At 30.5% G+C, this 23,308-nt stretch overlaps 3 protein-coding genes across 3 annotated transcripts; all 3 read right to left on the reverse strand.

Annotated features, from left to right (window-relative positions):
* Nucleotides 1–4,617: 4,617 nt before the first annotated feature.
* LOC130936329 (putative nucleobase-ascorbate transporter 10) lies at nt 4,618–9,137 on the reverse strand. The gene is made up of 14 exons (XM_057866384.1): nt 8,387–9,137; nt 7,624–7,721; nt 7,357–7,533; nt 7,142–7,242; nt 6,987–7,062; nt 6,818–6,877; nt 6,478–6,662; nt 6,131–6,227; nt 5,925–6,011; nt 5,759–5,817; nt 5,508–5,599; nt 5,337–5,414; nt 5,080–5,231; nt 4,618–4,963 (listed from the first exon to the last, which is right to left on the reverse strand). Exons 1-14 carry the CDS (start codon nt 8,529–8,531, stop codon nt 4,745–4,747), a joined length of 1,626 nt encoding a protein of 541 aa, XP_057722367.1. The 5' UTR covers nt 8,532–9,137; the 3' UTR covers nt 4,618–4,744.
* Nucleotides 9,138–9,821: 684 nt separating this feature from the next.
* Nucleotides 9,822–11,057, reverse strand: LOC130934898 (transcription activator MSS11-like). Its single transcript, XM_057864419.1, has one exon. It carries the CDS (start codon nt 11,055–11,057, stop codon nt 9,822–9,824), a length of 1,236 nt encoding a protein of 411 aa, XP_057720402.1.
* Nucleotides 11,058–12,593: 1,536 nt separating this feature from the next.
* On the reverse strand, nt 12,594–16,701 carry LOC130932703 (receptor-like protein EIX2). The gene has a single exon (XM_057862102.1). It carries the CDS (start codon nt 16,597–16,599, stop codon nt 13,444–13,446), a length of 3,156 nt encoding a protein of 1,051 aa, XP_057718085.1. The 5' UTR covers nt 16,600–16,701; the 3' UTR covers nt 12,594–13,443.
* Nucleotides 16,702–23,308: the final 6,607 nt, after the last annotated feature.

A 23,308-nucleotide genomic window follows, 5' to 3' on the forward strand; every position in this document is an offset into this window, starting at 1 on the left:
TACGCTGATGAGACACCTACCTCTCCCATCATCACTACTTGTTTCTTTCTTTCTCCTCCTCCCACCATTCTTCCCAATATTTCTCCTCCTTTGGATCCATTCTTACCACTTTTTCTTTTCTATTTTCCGTACTTCTATTCTCTTGTACGGCCCCCAACAAATTCATTTTGTGTCTCACATTTATTTCTATCTTAAACTTTAATTTTTTTTATACAAATTCAACCATTTCCAATCATTATTACTACTCATACTTGATACCCGTGAGATATTTTAAATGAACATAATTTTATTTTGCTGAATCCTAGTGTCGGCTAATTTTTTTTGTTATAAAAATAGAAGTAATGATAATATACTTTAACATTATAATTTTTGGTGTTTTTTAAGATTGTGGAAAGTACACAAATCAGAGGGTCCGATTTCTGTACTTCAAATTTTTAAATTTTTTTTAACATAAATTGGACAGTCCGATTTCTGTACCTCTAAAAATCGAACGGTCCGATTTCTATACCTCTAATAAATCGAACAGTCTAATTTCTACTTCTCTAATTAAACGATTCCACATTTGAGTATAACACCTCAGCAATCCACATTTTAAAAAAACATTACTACCACTCCAATATTAAAAATAAAAAATTCTCCTAATATCTCTATGCTTACTGTAGTTAATTATTTAAGTATGTTAAAATTGAAACTATATTTTTAATATTTTTTTAAAAATATTATTAAATAATAAAAATATTACTTTAATTTTAATAATGTATTTTAAGATATCATAATCGTTGTAATATAGACATATTAAAATATATCTTTTTTTATTTTTCCATTCTTCAGCTGTTACTTAAACATGTATTCCTCTTATACATGAATTTAAATTTTATATTTGAATGTATTTTTATATAACATGTTTAACCGGGGTAGTTTTAGGTATATAATGAGACAAAAGTCCCATTAATTTTATTTAAGATATATTTATGTTTTATAAATACTATCAATTTTACACTAATTAATTGTTGAGATTAATGACAAATCTAGAAATATATTATTAAGTCATGGAGATAAATATATAACACTTGACAATAATAAAAAAATATAAACATATCAAAATGTGTTGAATTAAATAATATAAAAATATTAAATATTAAATAATTATTTATTTATTTATTTATGATCAATATTTATATATTAATAAATATTAATATGACTATTAATTCACTTTTTTATAACATACATACATATAATAATAATAAATGTGAAACCAATTAAGATAGTAAAGAGAATTTCTCCTAACCAAGAAGTTTTATTCGAATATCAAAATAGCAAAACATGTTTTTTATAAATTATATATGATAAAGAGTATTTTAGAAAAGAAATTTATACACTAAATCCTTCATATCCTAATTATATAGTTTAAATTTAATTACTCTATAAACTTTTATAGTTTTATTGGTAAAATTTTAATTAGATCCTTATAATTTAAAAATTTGTAATCAAATTCCTATATTAAATTAAAACTTTCAATTAGATGTCTTTTCTAATAACTATTTTTTGTTAAGAAAACAAACTTTTCTTTTTGAAATTAAATATTTATTTTTATGTTTAGTGTAAAATAAATAATAAAACATTATAAAAATAAATATTTTATAATTAATGCGTTTTTTATCAACTATTTTTTAAATGACTCTTAATTCAATTTATGTTTGGAATTAATTATCAAACAACTATGCTACATATATACTTAATAAATTTAGTTTGGTAAATTTTTTTGAAAATGTCACAACTCGCAAGTTTCTTATTTTATGTTTGGTATATCAGAAGGATATGTAGTTGTATTTGTAGTTTTTAGAAGACATGAATGATTTTAAAAGTATCTAAAGTGGAACTTATCAAAAATAGATTATACTTATTAAAATTAAAAAGTCTAATATGATTTCATGCATTAATTTATTTTTAAATTTAATTCTTTTATTAATATCTATTACAGCATTTTTAAATTTTAAAAACTATTTACCAAATACACTTGTTATTTCTTGTGCTTATTGAAAGTCATTTTTTATTTAATTTACTAAACATGGATTTTATAACTTTTAAAAAATTATCTTTTAAAAATTAACTTTTATAAATTACTTTTGAAAAGTAAAAGTTTTACCAGATTAAGTCTAAAATCAGACACTAAAATCAATTACTATTATAAAATACATATTAAAATATAAAATATACATTGAAAATGAGCTAAACAACATATATATTTATATATAATGACTGATTTTAGTAGTTAATTTTACTGTATAAATAGCATTTTTAATTATCAAAATATAAATACAATACAAAAAAAATAATTTACCAATACATATTAAAGTTGAGTAGAAAAGTTAAAGAATATAATTTTAACTATATAAATTTTTTAATTGAATAGTATCACAATGTTCTATTTTTGTTAAGTTGATTTAATATATATATATATATATATATATATATATTGTATTTTAGATAAAATTGAATAAAAAGATTTTTATTATTGTACGAGATTAAATTTATTAAAATAAAAATTTTGACACAAAAATTTAGCATAATTTTTATTTTAATATGAAGTTAAATATAATTTTATAATGAGAGAATATATATACATTGATTAATTGATATATTTTTTTAAACACTTTTTAACAATATTAGTAGGGGCACTTGCCCCTACACCATATTAAATAGATCCCTACCTAGTTGAGATTAACCTATTACTCTAGCATTAACTATAAAAAGTTCTCATCTATATTTCTATACAATAAAAAATGGAAATTTTGCATAGATGTTTTCTGTTATTTTAGAATTTGACCCTAAAAAAATTTTCAATGTGTAAGATGGTTGATATACCATCTAAACTAATCTCATATTCGCTGTAACTACACATATTTAAACTAGTATAATTAATAATTTCTGTAATTGTGTAATAATTTAGAGGCATGTACTTTGGTTGTACTTTTGTTATGCTCCTAGAGGCATGTAATATTTAAATACAAGTGACAATAAGGTTAACATCATAGCCAGGACAGGAATGAATCCATCCTACACTTATGAAGAAAATAAGGTGCTAGAGATCAGGGTATCTGGTAGAGGGTGGGTAGTAGCAGAGATATTAGTGGACGTAGTAATTGAATTCAATTTAATAATCAAATCGGACAAAATATTAAATTATTGGTTCAATTGATGCATCACTAATTAAATTGTTTAAATCCAATCAATCAATTAAATATATAAAAAATATATTTTAATTTAACTTTTGTAATATATTTAATAAAATATACCATGTATCAAAATTTATACCAAATTTGTTCTCACTCTATTTTTTTTATTTATATTTCATATCGATGACCAAACATGGCCCCATAGAGACTCATTAAGCATTCAATATTCATAGCCGAAGACTTCACATGTCACCCTAAAAATCTTCAAGCCTAATATTAAGGCAGTCAAAATTACCATCAATCAATCTGAATAATAGTTGTATAGATACATAGTTATTAGAATCGAATCGGTAATTGACCTGATCAACGAATGGGTCATTGAGTTACTGGTTTAATCGGTGGGTCACTGATTTACTCGATTGATCCAGTTATAATTAAATAAAAATATATAAAAATAAAATTAAAATTAAAAGTTAAATGCATATTTTTTAAATTATATTAATAACAATTAAATATCAATTCTTAGATATAATTTATAATGCAAAAAGAGATAATAAATTAGTTACTAGTACAAAATATTTTTTTAATTTAAATAAATAAAAAATAAAAAATAACATAATTAATATCAATATATCAATATATTTGTATACTATGTGTTGTTACTTATTTGCTATCTATATAAATCCATACTTAAAAAAATAAAAAAATAAAAAATCATTACGTTTTGTTATATATTTATATTTTGTCATATCTATTAGTAAAAAACAAGTTTGCCATAATGGCAACGGGGAGGTTCTAGTTACGCGCAGTCGATGATCCGGCGTTCCGCAGGTGCACCGTGGACCGCGGCGGGTTTAACTCGATCTGACGCGCAAACCGACCGATTTTCAACGGATTTGACCACCGTTGATCGGTTCGAATACATATCCGATCCAATCTACTAATCGAATCGGCCAGATCATCGGTTCACCAATTTTCTAATCGAACCGACCAGTCCAATCCGGTTCTGATAACTATGTTATAATACATTGGACTTCAACTAAAACTTAGTTACCCTTCTTTTCTTTTCTTTTCTTTTCTTTAGAAAACAATAAAAGAAATTAAATAATTGGGATGAATGACCACTCTTTAATACATTAAGGCATGTACATATTATAAAATTAAAGAGTTGTTGGTTGTTCCAATTCATATAGTATAAATGTTTGCACAATAAAGACATTTTTTTTGTCCTATTCATATAAGCATTTACATAAATTAAAAAAAATAATAATAAGAGAAGTAGTGAGCATTAAAATCGCATGTTGCATTCAATTTTGCTACCCTAATGATCCCAAACAAGAACAGACAGATATGTTACAATAATTAAGCACCAATATCTCCATCCTTGTCATTGTTGTGTGTATAAGCATGAAAAAGATTGCCCATGTAAAAATATGTTTTATTATAATGTGCTAACATTAAGAAAAATGGCACTATCAATTCAAGTTCCCTAAAAAGTTCAATGATAATGAGAGAAACTAATACAAGAAACCTTTCTCAAAAAACAGAACAGAACACACATTGCATTCTTAAAGTGCTGGAAATAACTCATCAAGCCTGCATGGTAAAGAATAGAATTCATTGTTCCTAACATCTTTGTTATACATGGTGAACCTCTCCCACCATTGCATTCCACTGTCTTTTCGATCATCATCGTTTTCGCGCAACAGTGTGATGTCCAGAATGAATGCAACCAAGGCAGCAACCATTGTATGTGACATGAACATGACTGTCACAATGTCATTGAACTGCCAAAATAAATGTATATGTTAAAAATTTTATTTTTTGTTGCCAATTTTATATGTTATATATTAAGGTCCTAACATAATAAAATTTTGATTGATTTTTGGTCAAGTTATCTCACCCATCTTGCACCAGCTGATTCATGCTTCACATGATAATACTCTGAGAAATATTGTGGAATTGAGAAGCCAATGAAGAATGTGAATCCCAAAATAAACAAGGTTCTGAAACTGTTGAGGTTACAGAATTGGAGAAATCCAAGGCCAGAAGAAGCTACATATTATCGCAAAATTACAAACCAAAATTTTTTAGAGCTCTAACATGCAGAGAATGAGACAGAAACTTAAGACGGGTAAGAATTGAATAAGAGAATCTTACAGACATAGCCGAAGACCACGCAGTATAAGGCTGCGAAGATTGGCAAAGGTATAGAGGCGAAAAGCGCGCCGAATTTCCCTGGAATTATTTAACATATAGTATACCATTAGTTCATGAATCTCAACATGGTGAAGTTCTAGAATGTAACAAGTTTTATTGATTCAATATTACCAAATACAGAGAATAAAATCATAAAGCCTGCTGATATTTGAATGACTCTTCGGCTTCCAACTCTTGTTAATGCTAACAAACCAGCATTCTCCCTGAAAATGATGCAATGCATAAAAATTAGGAAAAACTTGATAATAGTCTAGAGTTCCATTAAAACATTCACAAGAGTAAGATCTCTTTTAATAGTAAGATTCATAAGTTCCTTGATTTATTGAGATACAAGACACTTATAATTTGATTAAAAGACTTACACTGATGCTGTACTTCCAGTGACAGAACCAAACATGCTATTCAGCATTGTAGCTACTCCCTAAAATCACATTAGAATCACATAAAAATTTTAATTTTTATCATATGTTTCATTTATAATATGGGCCAAGAAAGAATGGCAAATTGTAATGAATCATGGTATCTTACAATCCAGCCAGCTCCACGGCTGATAATAGATGGTGGCACCGGCGTTGCGCTTCCAAATCTTGCCGAAGCATAGAATGTTCCGGTAGACTGCATATGAGTAAGAAAAATACAAAAAAGGGAAAATCAAAAGTGCATTTTGCCGTTCTAAAATTTTCAAGGTTTATATTTTCAAAAACTAGTAACTAATATGGTTGCATTGTGCATACCTCAAATAGAGAAACAAAAGAAGCAGCCATCATAGCAAAAGCTTCTCCAGCATTGAAAGTAGGACTTCCCCATTGGAAGGGGTAAGGCAAATATACCCTGCATGAAAAAAAAGCTTAAATTACAACTATTTATGCACTACTAAATTTACATCTTGTTCTGTTTGATGTTAAGTAATAAGTAATAATAATAACTTGATTAAACAAATCCACACATGGAATCTCATGTCTATCTATATAAGTATCTCCAACTTACTTAGAACATAAGATTGTGTTATCCAAACAATGAATTTTAGCAGAGTGATAAATCTTCTTTGAGTGAAAGCATAATTGAGGTTACTCAATCTTACCATGAGGCCGCGCTCACAAGTCCGGCTCGATCAGTTCGGCAGCTAGTCTGTGTAGTTTCTGGCCTGTTGTTATATGCAGTGCATGAAGTGAGAAGCTGTGCAAATAGCCATGAAATCACAACCGTGGACAGCACTGCAAATCGGTCATGTATAGGCTTCTTTGTTGCAATATATCTGTGTAGATACTGCAGAAGAAAAAAGTAGTAAACTGATTCAAACTTCTCCATATCCATAATCCAATCCTATCTTACATTTTCAAAATTTACTTTTTGAAAACTTCACAATAAGATAACAAATAGTTAATAGGAATATTTATAAACAGAGAAGACTAAGAACTTGCCTGTGAGATGAACACCAAGAGAATTAGTGTTGGAAGCCCATATTCGACACATTTTGCAAGCTGCAACATTCATTTGGACAAGATTTAGAAAGAAATTGCTGAATAGTACTTAAAAGATAGAGATCACAAACTAATTATGAAAAGTGGGAGAAAACTTGGAATTCTTTACCATTGGAAATCCAAGATGATAGAGACTAAGTCCAGTGAAAGTTACATATGGGACTACAGAAAGTGGACTAAGAAACCTGACAACAATCAACAAAGAGAAATGATATTTGTATCACTTTTCGCCAATCACTGAGCCGAGAAAGTCGAATTCACTACCTGACAGCGTTCCTCCAAAAGCCAAAAAATCCAAGTACCATCTGGAAACATGCACTTAAGATCAAGGCACCTTGAATCCCTCTCATTGTCTGAGTGAATCTCTGAGTTATAGAAAATATTTTAGTTTTTAAGAGAAAAAAAAGAAAGAAAAGTCAACAATTTAAGCCAAAATCAACACAATGGGTAGCATCTAAAGAAAGAAAAATGACATTAACCTCATAAGGATCTGTATATAAATCATATCTTTTAGCTTGAACTATTGAAATGACTGGTATTATGTAACTGTATGAACCAGCAATAACTGTTGGCAATCTGGTTCCAAACAAAGATTGAAGAATGGTGCTTAGCCCTGCAACAAAGAGAAGGGTCTGAATCACCCTCACCTTCTCAGCCTACATTAGATCAAAGAACTTAGTATCATTAAATTTCAGAGTGTGTAGAAACAAAAGAATGAATCAAAGAAAGATTGAGAAAGTGATTACATCTCCTCCACCCATTTGAGGAACAATTATGGTTGGAATCAGGACAATCATGCCAAGAGTCAAAATGTAATGTTGGAACCCCAACAAAAATGCTTCAGCTGCATTGTCATCAAATTTCAGCTAAAATTTTTGAATGCATGCAAACATAAATTCATTCAATTGGGAACATAATGTTTTCTTCCTATGACTAATTGGCTATAAGCATTTTCTCCATGCACTTTTCCAAAGCCTATGCCACATTCTTTGTATTGGATTATTTTTTTATCTTTTATTTTGGATAATATATTATACTTGTTTTCTTCCTAAAGCTTCGGAGAAGCTATTGTCACGTTCTATTGTCATATTATTTAATTGTTCAAAAATACCCTTGCTTCTCTTAAAATATTTTTTAAGCTCATTATCATTAATATTTTCAGAAAAAAAAAATTGTATACCATAAAATATTTAGGAAAAAAAATAAAGAAGATATGAACATGTATTATGTATGAATAAATGAACATGCATTATGTATGAACAAATGAAACATGTATTATGTATGAATAAAGCTTTTAGCCAAAATTTCACCGCCGTTGCTATAAAAATGCTGCAACATTAGAATGACAATCATGCTAAAGTCAAGAGTGGTAAAGTTTGTGTCTACAAATCACATAGTAGGAGAATTTGATACATAAATGTTGAACATAGCAACAATGACAAACAGCAAGCAACAATGGAGAAATAGAAATTAAAAAAAAAAAAAACTTATAAAGAAGAGTGCAAGTACGCCATGGAGGAGGACTGTTGATGCAATATTGAACTCCAGGTAATTGATCTTTCACTGGGTGCGGCTGAACCTGAACTTCTACTATCTTTTTACAACATTTGTTGCAACATTTGCTACAATTTTCTCCGCCATTAGTTTGAGCCATTCACCACGAACACAAATATGGATAGAAGAAAATGCTTAGTGCAAATTACAGTTGGATCTTATTTGTAGGTAAGAGGAGATTGACATTAGTTGCTATATTATTCAAAAGTTGAGTTAAATGAGTTTAATTACAATTAGTAAGGACATTGATGGTTTTATCGGTTACAAAAATTGGAAATTAAAAATCATTATTCTTGTTAATCACCTACAACGGTCTAATAAATTCTTCAGCTTAATGTTTATTTTTCAATATAATATATTTATATTTGAAAAAGTTATGATATTCACATTTAATTATAAAAGTTAAATTTCGTTTTAAAACCTTGAAGAATATTTAATTAAAAGCCATTAAAATCATAATAATAATTCATTTTGCTAATAAGTATTGATTCTGATTCCTTTTCAACTATACCCTTAGAGAAGTAAACTATGTTTGCTCATAACTTGCCTCACCTTGGAAAATTCCATCAACCTTGGTCTACTTGCGGAGTCTTGTAAAACCTCCTTCTTGAGGGGATACAAGGGTCCTAGTTAAAGTTTCTTTTTTCTTGTTTTCTTTAGGGATTGATCCCTTAATCCCTTATTCTCCACCTAAAAACAAAAACTATTATTTGTACACTTGAATAAATATTTTATTTTTACATACACTGTTCGTTCATATTTTTCATTCTTTAATTTAATAAGTGTACAAATTAAACCCCAATTTTAAGACATAGGAAATCAATGTATTGACCAACAGTCTACATAAGGTTAACTTCAAAAATAGCTGTCTACAAAGAAACACTATAAGAAGCCGCAGCCACAGCCACGAGTTTCTTTAGTGCATCAGATCTATCAAAGACTTCAACATTATGCAGCTATTTTATTATAATGACGATGATAATGGCAAATTAGACAAGTACTACTTTCCAAGCTCCAAACCTCCAATCAGTTCAATCTCATGTCATGATAATTCCACTTAATACTCTTTGTTAACAACTACACTTAAATAATTCAATACTAACATAGCAGTAGGCCAATTATATGCAAATGAAAAAAAGATCTCTTCTCAGTTCTAACTAAGGGTGTTTTATGTTTATAGTTTGGAAACAATGATTTAGTTTAAAGAGCTAAACAGTTTCAGTTCATAATTTAACTCAAATTCTGACTCAGACTAAAAATTATAAATTACAACTGGATATTAAAATATGCAAACTGAAAATTAATCACATCCTGTGGAATAATTCACCAGAATAAAGTAAGAACAGAATAAACATTTAAACTAGTACAGAATAAAGCAAGAACATTTAAACTAGTTTTCAGTTTCATTAATATTGTCAACTTTCCTAATCCAAACCATCTTCTCACCTCTTTTGCCCCTTCCAAAATCCCTGTTGTCATAGCCATTGTCATTACCATAATCGCTTCTGTAACCGTTTCTGTTACTATAACCGTAATTGAGACCATCACCCGTTCTTCTAAACCTTAAACCCCTAAATCTCTGCTCAACCTCTTCCATCCGCAAACCACCACCACCACCACTCTTATCTTCATTGGATTGACTTTCGATGATTTTGGCTTTCTCCTTTTCAGCATTACTCACTTCCTCCCTCTGTTTCTTTCCATTCTCTCCTCCCATTTCTGTTTTCCTTTCCACAACCAGAGATCTTGGCTTTGTGGCATTCATCTTCGATTCTCCGTCTCCTATTCCTGTGTCATGGCATTGTTTCTCAGCATTGGTTCCAAAATCGGGACGAATTTTCACGCGATTGAAGCGACCATTGCTATCGTGTTTTCCTGCGAAAGACCTAGAAGAGGTTCCACGGCGTTGCTCTTGTTTCACTTCCTCGTCCTGTTTCTCTTTCTCCTTCTCTTCGGTTTTGATTCCACTTTCATAAACATTAGGTTTTGGCTTCGCTTCCTCGTTGTTCTTCCGTTCATCGTTGTCTTTACTTTCCACGTCGGTGCCTCCGATTCCTGTATCAGCTTCATTGCGTTGTTTCTCAGCATTAGTTCCCGAGTAGCCGCGAACTTTCCAGCGATTCTCCCGATTGAAGTGACTTTGTTTTCTGGCGAAAACCCTAACAGCGGCTCCACGACGGTGTTGCTGGTAAAAATATTCCTGGCGCGATCCCTGTTTCACTTCCTCTTTTTCCTTCTCTTCATTCTCTTCGAATTTTGTTCCTCTTTCATCAACCCTAGCTTGTTTCGACTTCGATTTCACTCTCTCCTTCCATTGCATGCTACCTTTTCCTTCTAGATTGACGTCTCCGTCTCTGTCTCTGTCTATGTCTTCTGGATCATCACGATTTTTCTGTTGATTACGGTTATCTGGATTCTGTTTCCTAGCGAAAGACCTAGAAACTGTTGCATGCCTTTGGTGCGAATCTCCCTGTTCAAGTCCATTTTTGTCTTCGTGTTGCTGTTCATGTGGTGGTGGTTGTTGTTGCTGTTGCTTTTGCTTTTGTTGTTGGAGCCAGGATTGTTGCAGCTGAGCGAGAGTGACGTAGTTGGCAGGAAGAGAAAGATGTCTCTTCTTTTCCTCCATTTTTTTTGTGTGGTTTAATAAAAGGTTTGAAAGTTGAGTTGAATCTGAAGCTGCAATTATGTTTGTGTATTAGTGGGTGGGTGTTTTTTCTTCCTCACTATTGAAAAGGAGGAACTCATAGGAAGGAACATTGAATGCCTTCCCCTGTAAGCAAAACTTCTAGGAATGGGTTAAAAATAAAATAATAAATTCTTCCCATCCCTAGAAGTTTGTTAAAATTACACTTGTTCCCTCTTAGTCTGTATTCTTGATTTTCACAGTCCTTTGGAATATATAAAGTCATTGTTAAATTTATTATTTGAGAAAATGTGTATAAAAATACAAATTGTAAAATATTTAATGTATTTATTATATATTTCTTTTAAAAAATTTATTTAATAATAACCTTAAATAGAAGTGTGTAGATTGAATTAGGTTATTCATAAATTTATAAATTAAAGACGCTAATTTATTCAATGTTTTAGAAATATAAAAAAATTTGAGTCAAATAATGCTTTTAAAATATATCCTTAGACCTTAAACAAATATTAGTAGGATATTTCTAATACATTGAATGTATAAAAAATTTTAATAATCCATTTAAAATACTAAGGAATGCAATTAGGTTCATAATAAACTATATTTATATTATCATTAACTTGATGAAAATTGGATTTGACATTAAACCAATTTGGTATTAATATAACAATTGAACCGGTTTAATATGAATTCAATTAAAGTATTAATAAAATCCATCAAAATTTTATTGACAAGTTGTCATTCACAGGAATATTTGTTATTAACATTTCAAGAAGATTAAATTGCAAAAGAAAAAGGTAAAATCTTAAGAGGCATTGAACATTGAAATTTATTTATGTTTTTTAAATCTCAACAATATCATTCACATTCAGCATTGTAATACCAATGTTAAAAAGAGAGAATATTTGATATGTGTTACCGAGACCATGCCAATTGTTATGCATATTAGGCTATGATCATTGATTAGAGAGTATAATTTACTCTTTAACTATGTTTAAGGAAATGCAATTGTGTTTATAAAGATGCAAATGGTCAATTGAGAACAACAACAGACACTTCTAGTGGTATAATGATTAACTGGGAGGGGTCTAGGATCTGCTTTTATGGTGTTTCTATTTTTTTTTATTTGCTTGTCATTCTAATGTTGCTGCATTTTTATAGCAACGGCTATGAAATTTTGGCTAAAAGCTTTATTCATACATAATACATGTTTCATTTGTTCATACATAATACATGTTCATTTATTCATACATAATACATGTTTATATATTCTTTATTTTTTTCTAAATATTTTATGGTATACAATTTTTTTTTTTGAAAATATTAATGATAATGAGCTTAAAAAATATGTATGAATGAAAGAGAAGCAAGGGTATTTTTGAACAATTAAATAATATAATAATAAAAATTTTAATGATCCTCTAATATTCTTCAAAATATAATATATCATCCAAAATGAAAGATAAAAAAAAAAATCCAATACAAAGAATCTAGGCTGTGGAAAAGTGCACGCAGAAAATGCTTATAGCCATCAGTCATAGGAAGAAAACATTATGTTCCCAATTAATGAATTTAGGTTTGCATGCATTCAAAATTTTAGCTGAAATTTGATGACAATGCAGCTGAAGCATTTTTGTTGGGGTTCCAGCATTACATTTTGACTCTTGGCATGAGTGTCACTGATTCCAACCATAATTGTTCCTCAAATGGGTGGAGGAGATGTAATCACTTTCTCAATCTTTCTTTGATTCATTCTTTTGTTTCTAAACACACTGAAATTCAATGATACTAAGTTCTTTGATCTAATGTAGGCTGAGAAGGTGAGGGTGATTCAGACCCTTCTCTTTGTTGCAGGGCTAAGCACCATTCTTCAATCTTTGTTTGGAACCAGATTGCCAACAGTTATTGCTGGTTCATACAGTTACATAATACCAGTCATTTCAATAGTTCAAGCTAAACGATATGATTTATATACAGATCCTTATGAGGTTAATGTCATTTTTCTTTCTTTAGAAGCTACCCATTGTGTTGATTTTGGCTTAAATTGTTGACTTTTTTTTTTCTCTCTTTAAAACTAAAATATTTTCTATAACTCAGACATTCACTCAGACAATGAGACGGATTCAAGGTGCCTTGATCTTAAGTGCATGTTTTCGGATGGTACTTGGATTTTTCCAAATCTAACTCGCATTAATTGTTATTATTATAGGGAGAACAATACTAACTGGATTACATTTAAACAAGCTAAGTAGGACAAGTGCATATCCATTTTGTTTCCACGATTACAAAAAAAGAAAAAAGAAAAGAAAACATTACAAACTCATCCCATGCAAAAGGAAAAACCAAGCACCAGAAAAACATCAGAAAGTCACAAACATGATTGAAGTTTGTACCACACATCGTCAAGGAAATGGTAATAGGCATACCTCCATGATTTGAATATGAACAGTGGACCGATAAATCCCCAAAATCCCACTATAAATCCAAAAGCCACACTCACAAACAGCCACTTCACTCCATGATTCTTTCTCTCTTTTTCATTTTCATTAGCATCATCATCAGGAACTTCCCCGTCCATGGTACAGTTGAGCAGCAATGGTGGACCACATAGCTTGTTGCCAACGAAATTGGATGCTTCAAAGCTTTGCAACTGAGTGCCCGTTGGGATTTGTCCGTCCAAGTGATTGTAGGACAAGTCTAGCTTGTTCAGGAAGTTCAAGTTTGTGATGCTTTGAGGGATCTCCCCTGTGAGTTGGTTGCCTGAGAAATCAATGGATTCCAATGACTCCATATTGCCAATACTTTGAGGGATGTGACCAGTCAACTCATTCTTGGACAAGTTCAAATAAATCAGACCGGTTAGGTTTGTGATTTCCATTGGTATTCCCCCCGACAATTTATTAGATGAAAGATCAATATTTTTCACTAAGCCCAGAAAGTTGTTGTACTCAGCATCTTTACCTTTCACCCATAGGAACATGCTTATAGTATCACTTGCATATCCCCCCATGGATTCCTGGAAGGACGAACTTGCACTAGTTTTATTTATGATAGCACTCAAATGGTTCAAACAATTTGGTATATTGCCTGACAAATTATTTAGTGCAAGGTCTAAAACTTGGAGAAACTTCATATCACATAATCCGTTGGGAATGTTACCTGAAAGATTATTGGATCGCAGCCGAAGAAATTTTAAATTTACCAACCTTTCTCCAATCCATCTAGGAATATTCCCTGTGAGCTTATTTTCTCCAAGATCCAACAAAATCAACTCCTTGTTTTCCTTTAAACTGACAGGAAATTTTCCAAAGAGTGTGTTGTTACGTATATGCAAATATTGTAGGCTTGATAAAGAGCCCATGGAAGAGGGCAAGCTTCCAATAAAACAGTTGCTTTCTAAGTTGACATCCGCTAGTTCTGGCCACATCCTCCAACAGTTGGGAATTTCTCCAGATAAATTGTTTGATGCAAGATTGAGGATTTGTAACGATTTTGGTTTGTGAGATTTTTGACAAAGAAAATCCATTAATAACCCATCAAATGAATTATGTGAGAGATCTAGCCAAACCACATTCTCACTCACAAAGGGTAAATTTCCATGAAGATTGTTTGAGCTAAGATCAACTGCTCCATCGAATTCTAAAATCTTTAATTCTTTTGGGAGCTTGCCTTGAATATGATTGTGAGAGAAGTTCAAATAATAATAATGATGACTTGTTTCCCAAAACCAAATGGGAATGGAATCAGAAAGCCCTGCGTTAGATAGATCCAAATGTTGAAGATGATTTTGTGACCGAATCCATGATGGAAAGCTTGGACCTAGCTTCCAAGAGCTCATTTTCAATTCAGAAAGTTGAAATTTTGGTTTCCAACTGGGATGCACTTTCAAAGTGAAATTGTTACTTGATGCTGAAAGCACGTGTAAAGTAGTGAAATTGGCAAGGTCATCTTCATGTACAATCCCTTGAAAATAATTGTCATCTATGACAAGACATAACAATTTAGTAGATGATGCAAGAATTTTAAATGGATTTCCAGTAAGGTGATTTTTGGAGAAATCGACAAATCTTAACGAGGAAAGCTTTGCGAATGATTGAGGAATTTCTCCAATAATCTTGTTGCCGGAGAGATCAAGCTTTTCAAGATTTTGAAACATTCCAAGTTGATTGGTGAGGTGACCTGAGATTTGAGAAGTTGAAGCCACAAGAGTGTTGAGTTGATGAGAAACACATGGGATGAGAATTTGTAAGATTTCAGAAAGTTGCTGATTGCATTTGAGATTTGAGAAATAGATGTGTCTCAAATTGCATAGCTTTCTAAAAGAGGATGGTATTGCTCCTTCAAACTGATTGTCTGACAAATGAAGGTCAACAAGAGAAGTCAGATTCCCCAAAAGAGTTGGAATTGCTCCTTCAAACTGATTGTGTGACAAATCAAGGGTAACAAGAGAAGTCAAATTCCCCAAAGTATTAGAAATAGCCCCAGTCAGATAGTTATCACTTAACTTCAAAGATTTGAGACGATGAAGACCGTATAACCAATCTGGTATATGGGATGAGAATGAATTGGATGACAAATCAAGATTTTCAAGCATGGTAAGGTTTTGAATACCATCGGGAATTGGACCTCCAATATCAGACGACCCATAATATTTTGAACCCCATGTAAGAGAAACAAGTTTGTTCAACTGAAAGATCCACTTGGGAGCAACAGAAAGGCTGAGAGAAAGCAGGGACGAAAAGTTAAGTTTGGATGGTTGCTTATAATCACCCAATCTACAACCACGTAAGTCTAACTGATGCAAAGAAGGGAGAGCTTGCATAGTGTGTAGCCAATTAAATGATTTGGATAGGTTAGCACCACTCAAATCAAGATATTCAAGGGAGGTAAGACCCAAAAGCCAATCAGCATTTTCAACAACCAATGATTCACCAAAACTTGGGAGGCCAAGATGGATTAAATTGGTGAGATTGCCAATTTGATGTGGAAGTTTTCCATAGGCATCATATGAGAGGTCAAGATGGAGCAAATTAGAGAGATTCCCAATCTGATGAGGAATGTTGCCATAAAATCCGGAAGCAGAGAGGTCAAGGTGAGTTAAGGAGGTGATTCCAAAAAGGAAAGTAGGAAATTGCATACCTCCAAAACTATTACCGCTCAAGTCCAAGTAATTCAGATGTTTCAATTCAACAACAGAATCATTTATCGCTCCACTAAACATGGACCTCTCGTCAGCGTATTCATCATAATCTGGTGTAGTGTTGAGGTGAAGTTGAAGGACGTGGAAAGTTAGATGACTACAAACAACATAATCCCAGTGGCAGCAGTTGGGATTGGAAGCATTCCAAGAAGACAGCCTGTTTGTAGGGTCAGTGAGATGCTGCTTGAATCTTAGAAGTGCTTCCCGCTCACTTGGAATGCACTCAATCAACTCAGACTCAGAGCACGTTAGCAACGTCATGCAATAAAGGTGAACAAAGATAATCACAACCATGCCAGTGTAAGTGTTTGTGTTTGGAGACATGTTTGCATTTCTATGTGTTTCCACCTTCAACTCCTTTCTCCTATTTATAATGCCTCTACACACATTTTAATTCCAAATGCTCCACCTTCAACTCCGTTTTCTATTCCCATTTGGATGTTCTTAATAATTTATCTTTCTTTTCTTTCATATGGATTTTATTATAAGTCCTTATTCCCTGTGAATGAATGATTAACATCAATAATTCCAAAGCCAAACCGTGTGAAGTTGGAAACTTATTATGAAAGAACCACTCAATCATAATAATGTCTCGACTCTTGACAACTTAGTAAGAATGGGACAACCACGAATTATATCTATTATCTATTATTAAATTCATTACACATTTAAGTATTTTTTTATCCAAGTTTATTTAAAGGGAGTGGATCTTCTCCAGTAAAAAAAAACTGGATGGTATTCAGTGAAAGATCTTACCTTTCATTGCATTCTCTTTTTTATTTATTTTTGGTCCCACTTGTAGAATTAAAGATGGGAGATTACACTTTATTCTCTCCAATGACAAAAAAAAAAAGAGGAGAGGATCCATTTCCTTATTTAAATAGGTCTAACACCAACAACAATCACTCTCATTAAAAGAGCATTTTCCCACGTGCTTCTTCTTTCAAATACACACATACGTTCTTCTTTTAAATTCAGGCATACCTCCTCCTCCTCCTTTGCGCATACAGATTCTTCTTCCGCTTCTTCTCATCCTCTTCTTCTTCTCTTCTTTCGTTATCGTCATCACCAACAACACCAACATTTTGCTAATAGCTTATTTTTTCAATCGAATTAACGTGTTCACTTTAATAACGTGTTCGGTTCATAATGCAAAAATCTGTTTTAAATTTTATTTTATATAATAAATAATATTTCGTTCATTTAGTATTATACAATTGTTGTTGGTGGATCCCCAACTATGTGGGGCCACAAATTTTAAAAGAAAAAAAACAAATAAAATAAAGAAAGTGGCATATAGCCACGTGAGGGAGAGAGAGAAGAGATTTCATTATTCTCTGTTTTGAAAGAAAGAAACAAGGGTTTGCAGCGTCGAAGGAGAAGAGAAATTGGGGAAAAGGGCATGCCAACTTTGATCACATTGACTTAGTAAACTTGTTCTATTTTTTATGAAATTTTAGTATGTTATTTCTGGTGTAGAGATGAACATTAGGATATAATTTGCTAGTTGTATTGTCTTCTCCTTTGCCTGATTTGAGATACCCACTTTTGTGGAGGATTTATGTTGATTCCACCAGTTTTGGTGATGTATTTGTTGATTGTTGAGATGCCCTAGTGTCACTAGGAAGACTGTTTGTGTACCCATTATTCTAATAGTGGAAGATTTTTCTGAACTAGGTCCCGTGGATTTTTTGTCCTTCTTTTGGGGGTTTTCCCACGTTAAAATTCTGGTGTCTGATTATTTAATTTCTGCCATTATATCTTGCTGCTTGGAGTATCTTTGGTGCTGCCCATTTAATTGCACAGGTTGTGAAAAAATTATTTCTGGTGCTTCTGCTGTTAGACAGGTTCTTATTTTAAACCTGTGTTGAGTTTTCCCAACAATTGTTTTACCTTAATAACGTATTCCGTTCATTATGCATAAATATATTTTAAATTTGATTTTATATAATGGATAATGTTCCATTCATTTAGTACTATACAATTGTTTCACCTTAATAATATATTTGGTTTATTATGAATTGAATTGAATTGTTTTGAATTGAATTCTTAATTTCTAAGAAGATGAGAATAAGAAAGAAAGAAGAAAAACTTGCATGTGCAAATTTAGAAGAAAAAGAAAAAGAAGAAAAAGAAGTCTGTGTGTGTGTTTCATTGGAGAAGAACTTGCCCGAATTTGGAAGAAGAAGAAGAAGAAATACAAGGAGGAGGAGTAGGAGAAAGAAACGGAAAAGGAAAAGGAGAAGGAGCGCGTGATTTAAAAAGTTATTACAACAATTTGGATTGACTTTGATAAGAATTTTGTTTGGATGTAGAACTTTATTCTACTAAATTTTATACCCAAAATATATTATATGTTACTTTTTGTTATAATTAAAACTAAATTTTGTTTTAAAATTAAAAAATTTTCGCTTCTTCCTCTCTTCTTTTTCTATTTCTCTCATTCTTTCACTAACTCTAACTCTCTTATATATTATTATCAATGATTAATTATAAATTTGACAATCAAAATATATAATATGATATTTTTTAATTATAATTATAATTAAAATATAACTATATGATATTGCTAATTTAACAATAAAAAAATGTGTCACATGACACTCTCTCATTAAAATTAAAAAAGTATTTTCCTCTAAAATTAATAAACTTCCTTCTTGCATCTTCTTATCTACCTCTCTCGTCTTTTCTATTTCTCTTTATTTTTCTTACTTTATATATAACTTATAATTTATATTTTATATTACTAATTTGACAAACCAATATATGTCACGAAATATTCTTTTATTACAATTAAAATAAATTTTTTCTCAAAAATTAACAAACTCTATCTCTCCTTTTTTGTCTTTCTCTCTCTTTTCTCTTTCAATCTCTATTTCTCTCTACTTTTTTATTCTATAAAAAGTAAAATTAATAAAATAATATAATTTAAATAAAGAGTAAATAGTCATTTCTGATCATAAAATATTCAAATGATGATATTTTTATCCATAAAAGACAAAAATTAAAGTTATACCATAAAAGATAGGATTTTGCAAACAAAATTATTCAAATCCTATAAATTTTAAATAATATTCTCAAATTACTTTTTAATATAACTTACTTTTAATTTTTAATTTTATTCCATACCACCACTCTCCCAATACCAAACCCTACCACCACCACCGCCATCATCACACTGCTTTTGCTCTTCCATGATCCAGGCCACTGGCACTGCCGCTGGAACTGCCAGCTACGTCAATATCACCAACCTCAAGGGCAACAAAATAGGCTTCGCCTCCAAAGACAATAACAAACTCCACTCCTTCTACGTCAAGTCCATCCAAGAAATCCCTTACATCTTCATCCTCGAAATCAGCAGCGCATTGAGCTTTTCCAAAGCAGAAGCACCCACCGCGGCCCCCAACCAAATCAACATTGTCAACATCTTGTCCAAGAAAAGTTGCAAGTCATTTGCAGACAGACTTTTAAAGGCTCTTCCAACTTTTTAGGACAGCATGGACGATGGCTTGACCGTGTTCTGTCCCACGGATATTGCCGTGAGCGGTTTCATACCCAATTACAAGAACTTCACAGACACGCAGAAGATAATGGTGTTACTGTACCACAGAGTTCCAGCGTATCAGTCGATGTAGATGCTGAAGTCAAATAACGGAATTAAGAATCAAGATTCAATTGTTTAAAAAAAATAATTTTGAATTAATTTTATAAATACCAATATTGATGATAATGTTAAAACTTGAGAAGGGAGGATAGATCAAGTTAGTTTCAATAACTAAGTATAGATCAAGTTAGTTTCAATAACTAAGTTTTTTGCTCTATTTTTGCAGAAGCAAATTATGCAGGAATTTTTTTCATTTTCTCTCTAAAACCAAAACAGAATAGAATAGGGAAGAAGAGAATCAGACAAGCACGTATTCTGGTTCAATTTTATTGTGCAATGAAAACTACATCTAGTCTCCATGACAACCATGGTGTAATTTTTATTATAATCAAACTGATTATAAACACCAATACTAATGAATTACAATCTAATTCATCTCTTATCAACTACTAAGCTTCTAATCATCAAGTCTAGTAACCATCAAGTGCTATCCCAACTTAACAAGAAAAATTAATCCTAATTCAACAATTAAATATACAAAAATTTTCTTTTAGCTTTTTTAATGTATCTTTTTTGCCTCTTTTCTTTTATGACTTTTTATATTTTTCATCTCGTTATGATTTGACTTTTTTTAAATGATAAAAAGATAAATATCAGATAGTCATAACAATAAAATTTAAAATAAAGTACAAAGTTGAAGAAAAATAATTCTACATATATAAAATATTACTCTGAAATTTTCATTTTATTTTTCTTGTTTTCAAATATTGTTAAGAATCAAACTATATGGTGAGAAACTTGTTTCATTAAATTAGTTTCACTCTCTCTTAATTTTTCTCGCTGATTCTACCCGTTGTGACGGTCCTTTTTTCCCGTGCTTTCTTTTCCATTTTGCACCGTCACATTTACTGCCCATTGCACTGCATTTTTGTTTTGCTTTACTAAACTCTGCTAATGATTTTGTGCTGTCTTTGTGTCCTTACTATCTTTCATTCTTCATAATGTTGCCAACTGTCATGCAATGCTGAACCATCTTTCCTTAGTCAAAAACAACATAATCCCATTGACAGCAATTGGGATTGGAGACATTTCAAGAAGAGAGCCTGTTATTGAAGGGTCAATGAGATGATGCTTGAACCTCAGAAGAGCTTCGCGCTCACTTGGAATACACTCAATAGAATCATACTGAGAAGATGTTAGCAGCGTAAGACAATCAAGGTGAACAAAGATAAACACAATAAGCATGGGAGTGTGGGTGTTTGGAGACATGTTTGCATGTGTTTTTACCTCCAACTCCTTTAATTTCTCATTTTCTCTTACTTATAATCTCTCTAGGTTGGCACATTTTAATTTGAAAATGCTCCACTACTAATTAAATTGATGTATGTGGGTTAGTGCTATCACTTTATGGTTGGTGCGGTCTTCGCCCAAATTAAACGGTCACCGTTCATGCATGCTACGTACGTTTGGGGTTCATAGATTGAAAGATGGAGATTATTGTATATGTATATGCATGAAAATCGTTATTCAACGTAACTTTTAGTATACACATAATATAGTCGAATATTATATATATAAGAAATATTAGGTGGTAAATATTTTTTATTAATATTAATTAGTATTGTAGGTCTAATATTTATTTTTATATTATTAAAATTTAAAATTTAAAATTTAAAATTTAAATATTAAATATAAAATATATATTATTGGATAGTTACAATGGCTTAAATATCAATATTCTTTTAAATACACCGATACAAATTTTTTTTTTTCTAAAATTAAGAGTGAGATATCTAAAATTTATAAATAAAAATGTAAAAATTATATCATTTAAATTATAATTCGTTAGCACTCTTACAAAATTTTACTGATGTTTAATTTCTCTAGAATATTAACGAGACTTTTGAAAGGCTCCAACCACATACACTCCCTCCTTTGCACTATCATGATGAGCCCCTTCCTTGGCCAACCAATCAGTGGCCATGTTAGTTCCTATTCCAATCTCTTCTCTGCTTCAACTGAAACACTTTTTGGATCAAAGATGAAAGGAAAGAGAAGATAGAGTTGCTAAAATAACCAGATAAAATAACCATTATGCTCTTGAATTTTTAATGAAAAAATTAAAAATTACCAACGTGGATTAATCATAATTAGTGTTTAGAAAATTAAGTCAAAAGTAATCACAATTTTACTTGTGCCAAATGTCATGTATATATATGTAATCTTCTTTACACAATCATGCGACACGATACGACACGATACGACACAGGATATGCAAACACATAAATTTTAAAGTAGGGTTACGCTACGTGTACATCAAAATTAGCCACTAGTATAAAATACATGCTGGAATATAAATACGCATTAAAAATAAATTAAACCACACATATATTAATACACAAATATGTTGATGGTTGATTTTATTAGCTAATTTTAATGTATAAATAGTATTTTTGTTTAAAATATTATAAGTTACAGAGACACAACATATATATAAAATATAAAGTATTTTTTAGATAAATTACAATAATATTTTAATATTTTATTAATATTAAAATATAAAATAATTTTTTAACTATTTTTATTGTCTTTTTTAATTATATAAAGTAGGGTTAACTACTAAAAACGTCTCAGAATTATTCAAATGTTGACAAAAATGCATTTGAATTTTACTATCAACAAAAATGCCTTTAAATAATTTTAAAATACAACAAAAATGTCCAACAGTAAATATATATTTTTAAAAAATATTTTAAAAATTGAATTTTAATGTGATTTTTTGCAGGTATAATTAAAAAAATGAGATATTATTATTTTTAGAATTTGGTAATTTTTTTTAAGTATACATTTTTTTGTGATTTTTTAAAAGTATTATTAGTTGTTAACAAAAAAATTACAAAAAGCAAATATAATTAACGAAAAATCACCAAATTTTAAGAGTAATAATATCTCATTTTTTAATCATGTTTGCAAAAAATTATATTGTATCAAAATTCAATCTTTAAGGCATTTTTTGAAAATGCATATTTAATATTAGATAATCTTGTAAAAAAACTAACATTAAATACGTATTTCTCAAAAAATATATTAGAGATTGAATTTTGATACAATTTTTTGCAAGTATGATTAGAAAAATGAGATATTATTATTTTTAAAATTTGGTGAGTTTTTGTTAAGTATATATTGTTTTGTGATTGTTTAAAAGTATTATTGGTTGTTAATAAAAAAATTATTAAAAAATATATATTTAACAAAAAATTACCAAATTTTAAGCATAATAATATCTTATTTTTATAATCATGTTTATAAAAAATTGCATCAAAATTCAATCTCTAAGGCAGTTTTTGAAAATATATATTTACTGCTGGATATTTTTGTTGTGTTTTTGAATTATTTGAAAACATTTTTGTCAATAGTAAAATTCGAGGG

This window comes from Arachis stenosperma, chromosome 6, assembly GCF_014773155.1.
Source record: "Arachis stenosperma cultivar V10309 chromosome 6, arast.V10309.gnm1.PFL2, whole genome shotgun sequence".
Lineage (NCBI taxonomy): Eukaryota > Viridiplantae > Streptophyta > Magnoliopsida > Fabales > Fabaceae > Arachis > Arachis stenosperma.